General features: G+C 56.8%; 2 protein-coding genes across 6 annotated transcripts; one reads left to right on the top strand and one right to left on the bottom strand.

The window, feature by feature from the left end:
- The first annotated feature begins 12 nt into the window (after window positions 1-12).
- METTL25B (methyltransferase like 25B) lies at window positions 13-8877 on the top strand. Of its 4 annotated transcripts, none has more exons than XM_077840991.1 (9): window positions 13-169; window positions 1064-1191; window positions 1538-1659; window positions 2285-2492; window positions 3951-4013; window positions 5015-5158; window positions 5944-6791; window positions 7464-7648; window positions 8229-8877. In XM_077840991.1, exons 1-9 carry the CDS (start codon window positions 85-87, stop codon window positions 8345-8347), a joined length of 1902 nt encoding a protein of 633 aa, XP_077697117.1. In that variant the 5' UTR covers window positions 13-84; the 3' UTR covers window positions 8348-8877. The 4 variants fall into 4 exon arrangements, with proteins under 4 accessions (XP_077697117.1, XP_077697116.1, XP_077697119.1 ...); XM_077840990.1 differs by having other exon boundaries at window positions 2279-2492; XM_077840993.1 differs by lacking the exon at window positions 13-169 and adding an exon at window positions 180-214 and having other exon boundaries at window positions 2279-2492.
- An 826-nt stretch (window positions 8878-9703) lies between these two features.
- On the bottom strand, window positions 9704-13526 carry MRPL24 (mitochondrial ribosomal protein L24). 2 transcript variants are annotated; one of them, XM_077841010.1, is made up of 6 exons: window positions 13376-13526; window positions 12740-12975; window positions 12523-12618; window positions 11871-11974; window positions 11070-11200; window positions 9704-10058 (listed from the first exon to the last, which is right to left on the bottom strand). In XM_077841010.1, exons 2-6 carry the CDS (start codon window positions 12920-12922, stop codon window positions 9922-9924), a joined length of 651 nt encoding a protein of 216 aa, XP_077697136.1. In that variant the 5' UTR covers window positions 12923-12975; window positions 13376-13526; the 3' UTR covers window positions 9704-9921. The 2 variants fall into 2 exon arrangements, with proteins under 2 accessions (XP_077697136.1, XP_077697137.1); XM_077841011.1 differs by having other exon boundaries at window positions 12740-12965; window positions 13377-13501.
- Window positions 13527-15424: the final 1898 nt, after the last annotated feature.

The raw sequence follows: 15424 nt of genomic DNA, 5'->3' as shown, positions 1-15424 counted from the left end.
CGGCGCAGGTCGGGGGCGGGGCCAGCCGTCAAACAGTTTACGCATGCGTCTAGGCTGTTGAGGCACAGAGGCGAGATTGTACGCATGCGTGTGCACCTCTGGAGGCACGCGGGGCTGGGAGGGCGCTTGCGCGTGCGCGGTCCTGCGGCGGGGGAGACCATAGAGAGCGGTGAGTGGGTGCGATGTGCAGTTGGGCGCTCTAGCCGTGCGGAGGGTGAGCTCTATGGGGCCGAAGGAGCTGTGGGAGGGGGCGGGGCCAGGAGACTCGCGCTGCGCCCCCCCTCGGGCGGGGACAGGGGGCTGGTGACGTCCGCCGGCGACACAGACAGAACTGCATCATGGGCGATGTCATAGCGACGTGCCGCGCGATGACGTCACAGTGCTACGACGTCATGCCACGCCACCACAGTTATACTGCGCAATGCCATGGCAACGGCTCCTGGTGATGTCACAGCCCAGCGTCATGGCAACGCCTCGTGACGTCCTGGCAGCGCCTCAGGGTGACGTCACAGAGCCGGGGTGTCCCAGCAACACGGCACTGAGTGATGCCGCGCGAATAGTCCCGTGTCCCCACATCACAACAGCGCCTTGCCAGTCTCGCGTCATGGCAGCCCCGGGGACGCCCGGCCACACGACACAGTGCAGCCCCAGCGCCCCGCCCAGCCGATGCCAGGGTGGCACAGCAGTGGCCCGAGGGGATGTGGGGCCTTCCCCTCTCAGGCGCCAGCCTGGATCCAGACCTCTGGAGGGCTGTTCCGCATCCTATGGGAAATGAGTTTGCTGGACCTCAGCCCGGTTGCTAGTGTAAAGGAGCCCACATCACCAACCCACCCCCAAGCCTGGCATCCTAGTGGGCAGAGATGCCAGGGGGTGAATGCCCCTTTGGACTGGCCTTCCCTCTCCCCCAGGAAGTGCCCCTCACCTCCTTTACATAAGGGACCCCATGCTGCAAAGAGTCATTAAAGGAGCCAAGCGCGTTCATTCAGACCTTCCTGCTCGGTGATTCTCTCCCTTTTCCCTTTAGTTTTAACTCTTTCTTCGTGCACCATTTCCCATCTCTCAGGTTCACCCCACACTGCGATGACAGTGCTCTCCGGCCAGCCCCTCTCTTTGGAGGAGCAGAAGCAGTTAGCAGTGAACATCACCCATGTCCTCTCGCTCTATGGATCCATTGTGGACTCCTACATCATTGTGAGTCCTATTCAAACTGTGGTTGGACTTTGCTGAGAGGCAGCATGGCATGTAGGGCACTGGCCTGGGACATAGGAGACTGGGATTCATTCCTGCCTCTGCCATCGACTTGCTGTGTGACCTTGGTCAAGTCACTGTGCCTCAGTTTCCCCTCCCACTCTGTCGGTTTTGTCTATTTAGATTGTAAACAATTTGGGGCAGGGACTGTCTCTCACTATGTATAGGTACAGCACATAGCAAAATGGGGTAATTATCTTGGTTGGGGTTTGAGTGCTGGGGGTGGGCTTGGATGATGAGTGCTGTTGCCTGAACTTCCCCCTTCCCCATCACCCTTTCTTCCTTGCAGGAGTTTTTCACCGATAATCTTTGGGGGAAGCTTCCTTATTCCTGGCAGGCAGTGCTCACTGATCTCCCCTCCCCACAACTCGCTGCCGTCTTGCTGGAGAAAGGAAAACCAGAGGAAATTTGGTAAGAACATGCTCCTGTTAAAGGGGCTTTAATAGTGTCCTCTGTGGGCTTCTTTTCGCTGCAGGGGTTGGCCAGGGGCATATGACCACAGGCAGGCCTTGTGTCTGCAGGCTGCATTGTCAATTAAAGTAGAGGATGGTTTCCCTTCTGAGTCAGTTCTGGACCAAAGCCCTCGCATGGTGCTAGGGAGTGCTGTGGTGAATGCCTGTCAGAGAGGGTATGAAACCCCGACCACTCAGTGGCTAGATATGTTGACAGGTGCTTTGGAAAGGCTTAGAGATACAGACAAGCAGAGACTTGTGGCCTTTAAAGATGCCACTGCACTTTTTTTATTCGAAAGAGTCAGGGTTGTATTCCCAGTGGCCTAAATCCAGCATTCTGCCTCATTAAATTCCCCTGCAGTTCAACTTGGATACGATTTGCTTCATTACTGCCCATCCTGAACTGCCACGTACTGTTCCTCTGTGCTTTTAAACAGCTGCCACATTCTAGTCCAGAGGTGGTCGCATTTCCCCGGTGCGTGAAGTGATTTGTACAGCTGTAGTCTGTTCAGTCCCTTTGGTGCGAGAGCAATGGGAACTCCTTGTCCATACACTAACTGCTGTCCTTGTGCTGTCAGTTACAGCGTGGTGTGGCCGCTCTCCTTGCTGGCCTTTAAAGCTACAGCTCACACATTGGCTTTCTCCAGAACACCTCGTGGTAGAGGCAGCATGTCGGCGACCGGGAGGCCAGAGGAGTTCAGGGAGAACCGGTGCCAGAGTGCTAAGCTTAACCCCCTTTTCCGGAAGCACGTGAAGCCCAAAAAGCAGCATGAAATCCGGCAGCTCGGGAAGGTTTGTGGCTAGCATTTCTTGTCCCCAGTAGGAACGATAACCTCACTGTAGCTGTGAATCCAATAGAATCATAGAAGATTAGGGTTGGAAGAGACCTTAGGAGGTCATCTAGTCCAACCCTCTGCTCAAAGCAGGACCAACCCCAACTAAATCATCCCAGCCAGGGCTTTGTCAAGCCGGGACTTAAAAATCTCTAAGGATGGAGATTCCACCACCTCCCTAGGGAACCCATTCCAGTGCTTCACCACCCTCCTAGTGAATCCAGCAGACCTTGGGTCTACCCTCATCTCTGGGGTCTCGCTTTCTCCTATCCTAGCCTCCTTTCCCACTTCACATCCCCAGGAGCATCAAGATGCGCCGATGGGCACTCTGCATTCGCTGGAGTCAACGGGAGTCTTTCCATCAAATCCAAAGGGCTTTGGAGCAGGCTTTATCTCCCTGTAGTCAGAAAAGAAGACAGCATGGTACCGTGGCCAGCGTGGTGAATGTTGAGGTCTCGGTAGTGCCAGAACCTGGTGTTGCCGCTTATTAAAGCCCCGTAAACCATGCTGGAAGACAGCCTGCATGAAAATACTATTCATTAGGAGCCTAATCCAAAGCCCTCTGAAGATGATGGAAAGATGCCTATTGATTGGAACAGGCGCGATGTGCTCAGGAACAGAACCACAGAGAGAAGATTCCTTGGAACCCTGGTCTTGGTCCATGACTGAGGCTCCTAGCACTATGATAACACAAGTCATTAAGAGCAATATTGTATGGTAGGCAAAGGCAGCCTAACGTGCCACCAAGTCACTCCATTATCATGCACCTTCCATCCACCACTATGGCTGGCTGTATCCTTCCCCATGTCTCCACTGTGTCTCCAGCCCATGTGGCTAGAGTGCCATCAAAGCAGAATAAGCAACAGCCTCCATAGTATAATTCCTAGTAGCAGGGTCAGGGTGATGAAGCGATCAGATTCATTAGAAGGTGACTCTCCTCAGCTCTTAGGAATGGCATGTCTTGGAGGAGGAAGACCAGCGATTGAGTCCAGTCTTTCCTCTGGCAAAGGCCAAGATCATGGGTTTCCAGCTGGGGAGTTGCAGTTCCAGAGGAAAAGGGGGTCACACATGGGTCCAAGAGTGGTCACCACTGTCCTCCCTTTATCAGGGGGTCCCCACAGGCTTTTCGGTTGCAACATAGGGTCACGGTAAGGAAAAGTGCGAAGGCCATTGGCCAACGTTCTCCTAGCTGAGGGTTCTCCTAGCTGCGTCCTTGACTGAGCAGCCCAATTAAAGGGGCCCGATTTGTCAAGATGTTGTGCCCTGAGGTGAGCAGAAGCTGCATTGAGAAGCAGGCCACCTCCCTAGGTGTTGCAACACGGATTTCGGTGGCTAACTCTCAGCACCCAAGCTGGACAGCCTGGGCCTTTCTGCTGACAGGTTCCTTGATGAGTCTGCACCTTTATCTTTTCCTCAGGTGGTGAAGAAACTGAGCGAGATCACCAGGTGTGATCAGGTGGTAGATATTGGCTCTGGCCAGGTAGGTTGCTGGGAGCCTGTAGTTCCGTGGTTTGAATTATATTTTGTGTCCCAGATCCCTCCCTGGAGGGGTGAGGTGCATTGTCTCCTATTGCATAGATTGGGTGATGGGCTGGCTCACGAGGTTCCTTTCACCTTTATGTCCCCCATTTGGAGTCCCGCCCTGGACTGCGGGTGACCCTAAGACCTTGCCAGCTGATGGCGCCTGTGACATAGTGGGGAGTAGCTCACTTCCCAGGAGACCGTATCCCAAAACTCACCAGCATGATCGGTGCCAGCTGCTTCCCTCGCTGGCAGCCTTAGCGGAGAGGCCAAGAATTGAATGGATTATGGAGACCGAACTCACCTAGGAGCTGTCTCTCTACAGTCCCCTATGCAGCTTCTAATCCGTTGCACGTCCTGCTTCGCACACACTGTGCTTTTGTGATAGGGCCCTGCAACTCTGGTTTGTAACCACCACTATGTCTTTTATTTGTATGATCTCAGCCACCACCCCGTACAGTCCCATGCAGCCATTCTGTTTATAGTAACATACAGTCATCGTCCCCGGGCCAGAGAGAAGAGCGGGCACCACCCGGAGATCTCTCTTTACCCTGGCTTTGCTGGCCTGCCTTTCTTTTTCCCTCTCCTTTGCACGTCCGTCTTGTGCTCCTTTTTCATACTTGCAGTTAACTTGCTAATGATCTCCTTAGCTGTCCCCAGCTCAGGCTGATCTAGACATTAGCCATTCCCTCCCTCAGTCAGGTCCTTTGGGAGGGCGGGAGGGGAACAAATTGGATTTCCAGTGACCAGAGTGCTGATTGAGCTGCCGGTTCTCAGCACTCTGTCGCAGGCCCCCAACCCAAGCACTCAAAAATCATGACTTGCCCCAGTGCGGGGAAATATGTCCCCCTTCCCTCCATAATAACCTTGAATCTTCTAGTGCAGGGGGGAGGGCAGGGGGGATTCAGAAACTCCCAGAGGAGCAGCAGTGTTGACAGTCGGTGTGTGTTCCCCTTTAAGGGCCATCTCTCTCGCTTTCTGGCCTTTGGCCTGGGTTTGTCTGTCACGGCGATCGAGGGAGACGGACGCCTGGTTGACATGGCGACTAAGTTTGACCGAGAACTGGTGTGGGCGCTGGAGAAGAAGCAAGCGCGACGAGCCAAGGTAAACGGTGCAGTGGGGGGCGGAGGGGGGGCCCCAAGGCTAATGCCCTGTGCAGATCAGTGGGCTCTTCACAGCAGGCAATGGTTAAATTCCAATGGGGCGGAAGGACAGCCTAGAGGGTAGGGCACTGGTTTAGGACTCAAGAGACTTGGGTTGTGTTTCTGGCTCTTTGAGCAACACTTAATCTACCCTGTGCCTCAGTTCCCGATCTGTGAAATGGGACTGAGCCCCCAACCTCCCAGGAGTCCATCTCCGATGGTGAGGTGCTCAGATAACCCAGTGCTGGAGAGATATATCCTCCTGATTCTTCCCGCCTGGAGGAAATCCAGGCTGTGGCCCATTTAAGGAGAGATTATTAATATTTTTACCTGAAGCTTGTCCAGGGAAGAAGGTAGGCTCCAGCTGAGGAGCAAAGTCTAGTAGCTACGGCGTGGAACTGTGTGTCTGAGATTGGGGTTTTCATCTTGGCTCTGCTGGGTGTCTTCTTGTTAACAGCTTTTTGGGTTTGAGCTGCCCCTTGATCAGGGCGGCCAGAGCTCAGACTGTAACCAGTCTGTAAGGAGTTAACCCTTTACTGCCAGAGGCGAAGGAACTTCCCTTTATTCCATGGTGGCCCACTGTGGCGGCGCAGTTTGCACCTGTCTCTCAGGCCGCCAGCATTGGCCTCTCTTGGAGCAGGACCCCAGCCTAGCCGGACCTATAGTCTGATCATCTGCTGCAGTGTTGAGCTCAGACAACCACCACTGAGTGGCTGTCTGTGATTCTTTGTTTCTCCCTTCCTGCAGGATCCGTGGGAGATCTCCCTCCGTGGGCCAAGCCATGTGGCGGGGTGGGTCAACCCCCAAGCACCGTGGCAGGAGTTCCTCCTCCTGCCGCAGCGAGGAATAGACACAGCTCAATCTCCCATGGCAGAAAGCGGCCTGTCCCCAGAGGCTGGTGCCACCTGCGATTTGCCAGGGCCATGGAAGAGTATTCCCCCCACAGCCCCTTGGGGGGGTGGCAGAGACGTGGTAGAGATGGGCAAGGCTGGAGAGAAGGGGCCAGGAGGATGGGGCTGCATGGCTGCTGCAAGAGAGGAGCACAGGGGATCCCCAGATCCCTTCAGAAGCAGAGGCCATGGCTGCGTTCCCAATGGGCCTCACCCTCTGTATCGACCGAGCCGCCCAATGGCAGTAAATCCCCTGGGGCCACTGGCGGAGGGCAGGCTGCTCCTGACCGGCCTGCACGCATGCGGGGATCTCAGCGTAGCCCTGCTCAGACACTTCACCCGCTGCCCCCATGTGGTGGCCGTGACCTCGGTGGCCTGTTGCTACATGAAGCTCACCACCCAGGAGGAGCCGACCCCCCCTGGCCTCGCAGCACTGCCTCCTCCTTCCACCGACCGGCCTGAGTATGGCTACCCCCTGAGCGCCTGGGTGGCCGGCCTGCCAGGCCACGCCCTCTCCTACAAGGCGCGGGAAGCGGCCTGCCACGCCATAGAGGACTACGCACTGCGGCTGAGGAGCAAGAGCCCCATCCTGCGGACTCACTGCTACCGCGCCACGCTGGAGATGCTGATCCGGGCAGCTGACCCGGCAAAGAGACGCCTCGGGGTGCAGACCATTAACAAGGCCCACCAGCTAGCCTTCGAGGAGTGAGTCAGCCGGCATAGTGTGTCTTAGCAAAGCCTGGCCTCGCTAACCAGCCACCGGCCCCGCAGCAGAGATGGGCCTCATCCCATCTCGACAGCCCTAGACGCCGGGGAGACGAGAGACGGGGCTCCGGTTCTGGCTCCTTACTGGAAATGGGAGGGCTGATCCTGCTCAGAAATTCCCCAGAACTCAGGGGCTGTTTGGATACAGACCCTCATTGAAAGTGACGGAGGCAACTGCCCCCTGGTTCCTAGCACCCGGCTCTCAGCTCCTATTGATTGCTATTTAAACAACTTAGGGGCACAACTCTTCACTTTTCACAGATGGGGAAACTGAGGCACAGGACATGACATCCCTGATCCCCCCATCTGACTGGCTAACCTTAGGGTAACTCAGGGGTTAATGGGCTCTGGGCAAATGCCCAGTCTGCTACCCATGCTGCCTCTGGCAACTGATGCCCAAAGATGTATAGACATGAGTGATGTACAACTCCTGGGTTCCCTTCCCTGCTTGGGGATGGGAATGTGGTTTGGTGGCTAGAGCTAGGGGCAGGGTGGCAAGTGGCTGCAGTTGGGTTGGGGGCCCTGCCAGCATCCAGTCAGCTCCAGCTGAGCTGCCCTGGGGTGGGCGGCAGGGCGCAGAGCTGACGGGGCCACGCTGCTTCACCTTGGCAGGTACGCCCGGCTGGGCTTGCAGTGTGTGGGGCTGGACCCGGCCGCCCCTCTGGATCGGGCCTGCGTTGACGCCATGCTGGCCCAGCAACAGAACGTGGTGGCCTTCTTCAGTCTGGCCCTGCTTCTGGCGCCGCTGGTGGAGACCCTCATCCTGCTGGATAGGATGATCTACCTGCAGGAGCAAGGTGAGTGCCTCGGACCGACCCACCCCCCTCCCAGGCCTGGGATCCAGGGCAGAGACAGCCAGCTCCTTCACATTTGGGGGTGTGGGAGGGCTGTGGCCATTTGCACTTACCCTGAGCTGCTCCTTGTAGCCATTTGTCTCCAGCGCGGGGGGATTTAAACCCTCCTCCGCCTGGTATGGACAAGCACGTTCATCCTTGGGGTGCTGGATGCAGCACCCTTGTGTTTTCCCTTCCACCGCCCCTCGCCAATAGCAGCCCTTTGTAGTCCACAGAGAGCCCAGGCCTCAGTACCAGTAACTCCCCAGGCTAACTCCTCGCTGGGCGAGCGAGCACGTGTCCCCCTCTGTGCAGCCCCCCATTTGTTCGGCTAGCAAGCGCATGGATCCAGCCATATGGTCTCCCGTTCACCCAGCGAGCGAGCAGGCGTGTTCCTGTCTCTTTCACCACCTACTCACTGGGCGAGCAAGCGCGTGTCCCTCTGTACGGCCCCCCCACTCACCAGACCTGTAAGTACTCACTACAAATCATGGGGCCGCCCACCTGTGAACTACTCTGTGTCCCTCCCCCTCTTCCCCTGCAGGCTTCCAGTGCCAGTTGATTCCCCTGTTTAACCCCAGCTTCTCGCCCCGGAACCTAGTGCTGGTGGCGGCCAAGGCTGGGCTGGACTCTGCGTTATCCACGCTGGCAGGGGAAGACTGACTCGCACCAGCGTCCATTGATGCACAGGAATCGCTGGCTGCAGCCCTCCTCTGGGGAGGAACGTGGCAGCTGTTTAACAGCGTACGGGAACGGAGGAGGTGCACACTGTGAGAAGAGGCGAGAGCACTGGGGGAGTCAGGCTACAGCAGCCTCAGAAAGTTCTGCGGCAGTTGCACATGGGGAGGGAGATGATGTGGCCCACCCAGGACCAATCCTTCCCCCTTCAGCCCCACTCAAGAGCAGGGAGGTTTCTTCCTCCCAACCCCCCGTTTCCTTGGGCTGGAAGAGTCCAAGGAGGAGCCAGCCCCAGGCACCAGAGGAAGCCCAGCAGGGCCGTGGTGCAGCAACAAGTCAGGGACAACAGGCAGCAGCTGCTGCTCCAGGTGCTGACTGGCTGATTGCCCAGACTCTGCACCTCCACCTGCTTTACCTGCCCCCCCCCTTCCTGGCCTTTTCTCCCCCCCTTCAGCTGACCCTCTCTCCCCCCTTCAGCTGACCCTCTCACCCAAAATAAACACCGCCCCCAAAGAGCAGTGGTTTGCATTGTCCGTCACTGTCCCCATGCAGAAGAGGCAGGGAGCAGGCACTGACCCTCACACGGATCTGTGCAGAACACGATGGGTGGGGGGCCGTGCGCGTGGCTGGGCACTGCCGTAACAAGCAGTTAATCCTCGTGGGGGTAGTTCATGGCTCCCCTTACGTCCCAGCTTGCGAGGTGCTCACCCCTCTGGTACTTACCCCACTCCCCATCCCCTGCACATGATGGAAGGAATTATCATTCCCCACCCCACCCCTGTACAGAATGGAACAGGGGTTAAGTGACTGTCCTAAGGTCACCCATGCAGCCTGTAGCAGAGCTGGGATCTGATCCCAAACTGACACCCCAGACATCAGGCCTCCTTCCTCTGCACCCAGAGGCTGAGCCAAACAGAGTTACAGCCTAAGGTGGGGGACAACTGGGGCCACCCAGCCCTCCCCCCTATTTAGCCGGGAGGAGGGGGAGAATTACTGCTATTTTGATTCAACTGTCTCAGCCTGTGCGACTTGGCTGTTTGCTCCAGCCCTTTCCATTCATTCCCTGCCGCCTAACACCCCCCTCCCCCCGCCCCAAACAAAAAAAACCCGATGCCACTGGCTGCCATTGCTGCGCTGGCTCCTCAGGGGCACCTTTCACTGAGCCTGCAGCTGGTCAGACTCTCCGCTCTGACTGTGTCTGGACAGCACCGAGGACAGCGGGGCCCCACTCGGGCTCTGCCGTAACCCGACAGACCCGGTTCCACGCGGGGCCCCGCTCGCTGCCACAGGAGGGACGCATGCCCTGCAGCTCAGAAAGAAAGATGGCCTGGCTGGCATACAAAAGGGCTCAGGACGTCTTTATTGCCAGCCGGCCGGCAGGAGGAGCACACCCTGATTGCAAGGGGCCTGCAGCCACAGCTATCGCCTTGGGCTGGGCAGCCAGGCCTTTGCCGTCCAGACGTACGAAGACAACTGGGGACTCCAGGAGAGCAGGCCGCCCACCAGCCACATGGCGTTAGCGCTGGGGTCGCAGGCAGAGGCCGCTCGCTGCAGAGGTGCTAATACCAATAGGATTTCTTGGCTCGGCGCGTCTCCACGATGCCCTGCAGCTCCAGGATTTCTTCTTCGAATATTTTCAGGGACGGCTGATAGGTCCTGTCCAGCGCGTCATCCACCGAGGTGTCCTTTGGCCCATCTGCCGGGGAGAGGGGAATACATTACAACCTCGAGCTCAGCACCGTCTCCAGGAGGCTGTGGAGAACTGCCCCCCTTCCACCTGAGATCTGCACAGCACAGGCGGCTGTGGGGCAGAAGGGGGTTCGCTCCCACGGGGCCAGACCAGCTGTGAGGGAGGGAGCTCGAATGTAGCCCCGTTAGCCTTGAAGGGCCAGCTCTGGGAGGAGCCGAATTCTAGTTCGGCTCACATCTCAGGGGAATTGGACCGGGCCACGTCATGCCCAGGGCAAGAAGGAACGAGGCCGGCTCGACGTGCAGATCCCGGGGGGGCTTGCTGCCATTCTGAGCGGGTCCATGCTGGGCAGGAGAGAATCAGGCCCATCTCTTGGGACCTGGGATCACCATGGCACAAGCTCAAAAGCCATGTGGGTTTATACAGTCGCTTTCCAGATGGGAAACAAAGGTCAGTGGAAACAGGGCTAAAGAGACAAGGGTGACAAAACCCACTCCTGGCTTCCCCATGTCCGGAAGAGCCTTGGCCTCTCCCAACCTGGGCTCCTCACCCCAGCCCTCAGCTGTAAATGCAGTCAGTGCTCCAGGCTGTGGGGCGACTGACAGTACAAATAACTCCAGGAAACACTATCCCCTCCCTGGCCCAGCTGCAAAGCAGGCTCCACAGAACACTCTAAACCCCTGAGCCAGATTCTCTGCACCGTGCCCGCAGGAAAACCTTACTGGCACCCACTGAAAAGCCCCCTGGCACTGGGAAGCAGACTGCAAGTTAGAGCAGCTCCGTGGCTGCTCTCGCTTACACCGAGGTCTGCGCGGCTCCAGAACACAGAGCACGAAGGCGGCTTAGAGCCATCCACAGGGCTGGAGCAACTGAGAGTCAGGCCCCAAGTGTGCCACATGCCACAGACACTGTCCCATTTCAGCCCTGTCCATCAGGCACCTTTCAGCAGTTCCCAACAGAAAGCAACGTCGGATCGCCCAGGGCCAGGCGGGAGAAGCCCCCGGCAAACCTGCTCACCTTTCCACTGCTCTGGGATGATGCCGTCCCTGCGCTGGTGGACAGGTGCAGGGATGATCCTGCCGGTTCGCAGAGACACCCTCACTCGCTCACCCTCTTCAGTGTAGCGCCACTCCACCTCGGTGGGCTTCCTAGGGGGGAAGGGCAGGGGGCGGTGGGATCAGACGATATCCCCCAGGGATATCGAGAGAGATACTGTCTTTGGAAGTCTCTTTCTTGCTGCAGCACAGGGCCCCCAAGCACCTTGCAAGGCCATTGCAGTTAGCGCTGACCCAGCGGAAGGAGCACCCCCTCCCGACCCCTCCAGTGCAGTGTCCCCTACCACCATGCTGGGGCATTGGGCTCAGCAGGGACTCCCTGGGGCACAGCACCCCCTACTGAGCCCCAGCCCCCCACTCCCTCGGGCACAGCGCCCCCTCGCACCACACTGGGGTCAATTCTGCATTACCTATTGATTACTTGCCACTTCTGGCCCGACTCTTGGTTTCCCTTATTACCCTTTGCCTCACAGGAGTACCTAGCAGCCCGAGTCATTGACCAGCACCCCCCCAGTGCCAGGTGCTGTACAGACACAGAACAAAGACAGGTCCTAGCCCAAAGAGTTTGGACTCTAACCTTGAGTGTCTCCCATCCAAGTACTGGTCAGGCCTAGCACTGCTTAGCTAGACAGATCTGGTAGGTTCACGGCTGCGGGCAGTGCCTTAGGTGAGGGTTTAACACAGCACCAGCCTCCCTCGGGCAGCTGGAAGGATGCCAGTGTGCCCAGTCGAGCCCTGGGCTGGAGCCCTGGGGCAGGATTACCTGTCCGTAGGGTCGACCAGGGCAACCTGTCGGAGCAGCAAGGGTGCCTCGCTGGCGATGTACGTCCCCGGGTAATCGGCAGTTTTCCCGATGTAACAGTAATGCTGGAAACGGAGAGCTGGGTTTCAAACCACCGCCTCTTCCTCACCCACTGGCCTCGCCCCGGGGTCCCTCGGGCAAGGAGACCATCCCAGCCAGGGCAGTGGCTGAACTGGGTTGTGGCCTTTTACACTCTCACACGTCACTAGCACCAGTAACTATTTGGGGAGGTGGAGGAAGAAATAATACCACCATTCTGAAGCACATTACAAGCTGATTAAACCTCACAGCCCACCCATGTAGTATAGGTTATCCCTATCCTACAGATGGGGAAACTGAGGCACAGAGAGGGGATTGACTTGCCCCAGGGTTTGGAACAGGCTCATTACACAATCATTCTCGGGGTTCCTTGGGCACCACACACCGGAGACTCAGAACTACCTGAGCAGCAATGGGGATAGAACTCAGATCCTCCTGCACTGAGATTCCAGCTGCCTGAGCCAAAGGAGAATCCCCACTGGCAGTATAGGACGTATGACACACGGCAGAGCAGTTCTGATTCCAGCTGGCCAACACATGGGAGATTGAGGCTTTCCCCCCGTCCTTCCCTTACCGTATTCAAACCTTCCACAAAGACCCAGTTGCGAGCTCGGATGACCTGGTTCACCATTCCTTGCTTCCCGGCATCCTTCCCAATTAATATCTCCACCTGAAACCCAACAAGTCCCCGTTAGAACTCCATCCGGGAGCCCCCGGCCCGGGGCACAGAAACTCAGAGACGCCCCATGCTAGACAATCCCGAAGGGGGACTACTTATGCCTGGGGCTCACCGTGTCTCCACGGAACACCTTCCAGTCCTCCTTGCTGATGGGCTCCACAAACACCTTCTTGCGTCTCCGCCCGGGGGGGTTGTTGGCCTTGGCCGCGGCCGTCCAGGGCCGGTAGACGCCGTGGCGATAGTCCGGAGGCAGCTTCACCCTGGCCGCCATGGCCAGCAGGGCGGTCAGACGCATGGTCCCGCTCGGCGAGGGCGGTCACGGGTCACCAGATCCAGCCGAGGGCAGGCCTAAGGTCACAAAGCAAATTGGCAGCCGAGCGAGGAAACAGAACCCAGGTGTCCTATCGCCCGGTCTCATCCCCCTCCCCACAATTCCCAAACCCACAAAGCCCCAGTCCCCTCCCAGAGCCAGGGAAAGAAACCAGGAGTCCAGGCTGGTCTACGCACAGCAACAGAGCACAAGGGGAAGATTTTAAGGGGGGCACCAGCAGGGAGCTAGCTTTACCCAGGGGGTTTCAAGCCTGCTCAGGTCCCCATTCCCAGTAGCCCTGCTTCGTGCAGCACCTACCCCCCCCCCCAGCATCCCACGGCATCACCCCTACTCCCCTAGACACTGCCCCACGACCCCTGCATGCAAGCCGAGCCACCCAGCCCTTGGGGGGGACCAGGGGGCAGCCCCCCTTCTCACCTTGGTCTTCTGCAGCTGCTGCCAGGCCCCTGCAGCAGCAGTTTGCAGCTGCATTACACCATGCACGTGAGCCTTCAGAGGAGGAGCACTGCACCCTGGGACTGGGAGACCCAATCGCAATGCATCCTGGGATTTGCTGTCATAGTTGCTCTGCAGCATTGCACTCTGGGACTTGTAGTCCTATCCCTGGGTCTTGCGGCATTTCTGGGTGTTGCAGTCCCGCCCTCCGGCCTCTGCCCGTTTGCGTTGCATTCTGGGCTTCGGGTCGCCTTCTCCTCCCAACATCGATCTTGTTGCATTGCATTCTGGGTTTTGCAGCTCCTTCTCGCCTTTGCATTGCATTGCATTCTGGGTTTTGCAGCTCCTTCCCTCCCCCCCATTGCACTGCATTCTGGGTTTTGCAGCTCCTTCCCTCCCCCCACCATTGCATTGCATTCTGGGTTTTGCAGCCCCTCTCCCGTCCTGTTGCATGGCATTATGGGTATTCCAGCCGCCTCTCCTCCTTCCCCATCTGTCCTGGTGTATTGCATTCTGGGTGTTACAGCTCCTTCTCCCTTGTCGTTCTGCATGGGATTCTGGATATTGCAACTGCGCCCGTCGGTCTTTGTCCTGGTGCCTTGCATTCTGGGTGTGGTACTACCATCCACGCAGCTGCATTGCAGTGTTGTGTGGGATTGGTAGAGTCCTATTTTGGTGCCCTGAATTCTGGCCCTCTGGGGCTGGAGCTGTGCTCGCTCACCCAGTGCAGAAAGGACATGTTGCATATCAGAAGCATGTTACACATGTGTGCGCTGGTGTAGATGGACGGGGGGAAGGGAGGTCACTTTCCATAGGGGCTCAGACAGTCACTAGACAGGGAGCTAGGGAAACAGACACACAGACAGAGAGCTGGGGGGGGGGGACAGACAAGCAACCTCTAGCAACCCCATACCAAGTGCATGGATGTAGAATCATAGAATCATACCCCACTAAGGAATGGGCAACAACAGATATCCTCAGGGAATGGAGAGCTCACTGGTTTGAGCATTGCCCTGCTAAACCCAGAGTTGTGAGTTCAATCCTTGAGGGGGCCATTTAGGGATCTGGGGCAAATATTGGGGATTGGTAGGGGGTGGGACTAGATGAGCTCCTGAGGTCCCTTCCAACCCTGAGATTCCATGATGCCCACACACGCATAGCACAGAGCAGAGGTGAAAAAAACAGGGCTATGAAAACAACTGTCAATTTTTGAACAAAAAGAAAAGGAGGACTTGTGGCACCTTAGAGACTAACCAATTTATTTGAGCATGAGCTTTCGTGAGCTACAGCTCACTTCATCAGATGCATACTGTGGAAACTGCAGCAGACTTTATATATACACAGAGAATATGAAACAATACCTCCTCCCACCCCACTGTCCTGCTGGTAATAGCTTATCTAAAGTAATCGTCAGGTTAGGCCATTTCCAGCACAAATCCAGGTTTTCTCACCCTCCACCCCCCCACACAAATTCACAAATTTTTGAACAGAATTTTTGACTTTTCAGCAAAATTTTTTTTTTTTGGGGAATACTGAAAATTTTTGGCTGGGAAGCAGAACACTTAAGTTTTGCGGTGTTCGTCTTTTCGACATAAAATCAAAGTTTTACACACTTTCTGCAAAAGAAAAAGTGGCTCAGTAAACTCCTTCCAATCCCCCCCCCCAATTTTCCGTTAGTTTTTTGATGGAGACTGGTTGACCAGCCCCACCAGCAAACCTTTCGCTCGACACAGCCCTGATGTATTTTGTCCCCTTTGCACAGATCACCACATCATGGAAACGTCACGCTGGAAGGGACCGCAAGAAGTCACCAAGTCCATCCCCTGCGCCCAGTAAACCTAGCCCAGCCCTGACAGGGGTTTGTCCAGCCTGTTCTGAAAAATCTCCAGTGAAGGGATCCCACGACCTTCCTCAGATGTCTGTTCCAGAGCTTAACTACCCTTACAGTTAGAAAGTGCTTCCTAATATCAAACCTAAATCTCCCTTGCTGGACAGGGTTTGGTTCATTTTATACATCAGCAGCTTTTGCCA

This window comes from Eretmochelys imbricata, chromosome 24 (assembly GCF_965152235.1).
Source record: "Eretmochelys imbricata isolate rEreImb1 chromosome 24, rEreImb1.hap1, whole genome shotgun sequence".
NCBI lineage: Eukaryota > Metazoa > Chordata > Testudines > Cheloniidae > Eretmochelys > Eretmochelys imbricata.
The sequence above is the reverse complement of the archived record's forward strand: the minus strand, read 5'-3'. Positions and strand labels throughout refer to the sequence as shown.

Bases quoted from the DNA above. Each gene is read 5' to 3' on its own strand.
- METTL25B (XM_077840990.1), top strand. From the start codon at position 85: ATGCGTGTGCACCTCTGGAGGCACGCGGGGCTGGGAGGGCGCTTGCGC. The intron at 5,159-5,943 runs GTAAACGGTGCA...CCCTTCCTGCAG, and splicing joins AGCAAGCGCGACGAGCCAAG to GATCCGTGGGAGATCTCCCT. The intron at 6,792-7,463 runs GTGAGTCAGCCG...TCACCTTGGCAG, and splicing joins CACCAGCTAGCCTTCGAGGA to GTACGCCCGGCTGGGCTTGC.
- MRPL24 (XM_077841010.1), bottom strand. From the start codon at position 12,922: ATGCGTCTGACCGCCCTGCTGGCCATGGCGGCCAGGGTGAAGCTGCCT. The intron at 11,975-12,522 runs GTAAGGGAAGGA...CTCCGTTTCCAG, and splicing joins TTGTGGAAGGTTTGAATACG to CATTACTGTTACATCGGGAA. The intron at 10,059-11,069 runs GTGAGCAGGTTT...TCTCCCCGGCAG, and splicing joins CATCCCAGAGCAGTGGAAAG to ATGGGCCAAAGGACACCTCG.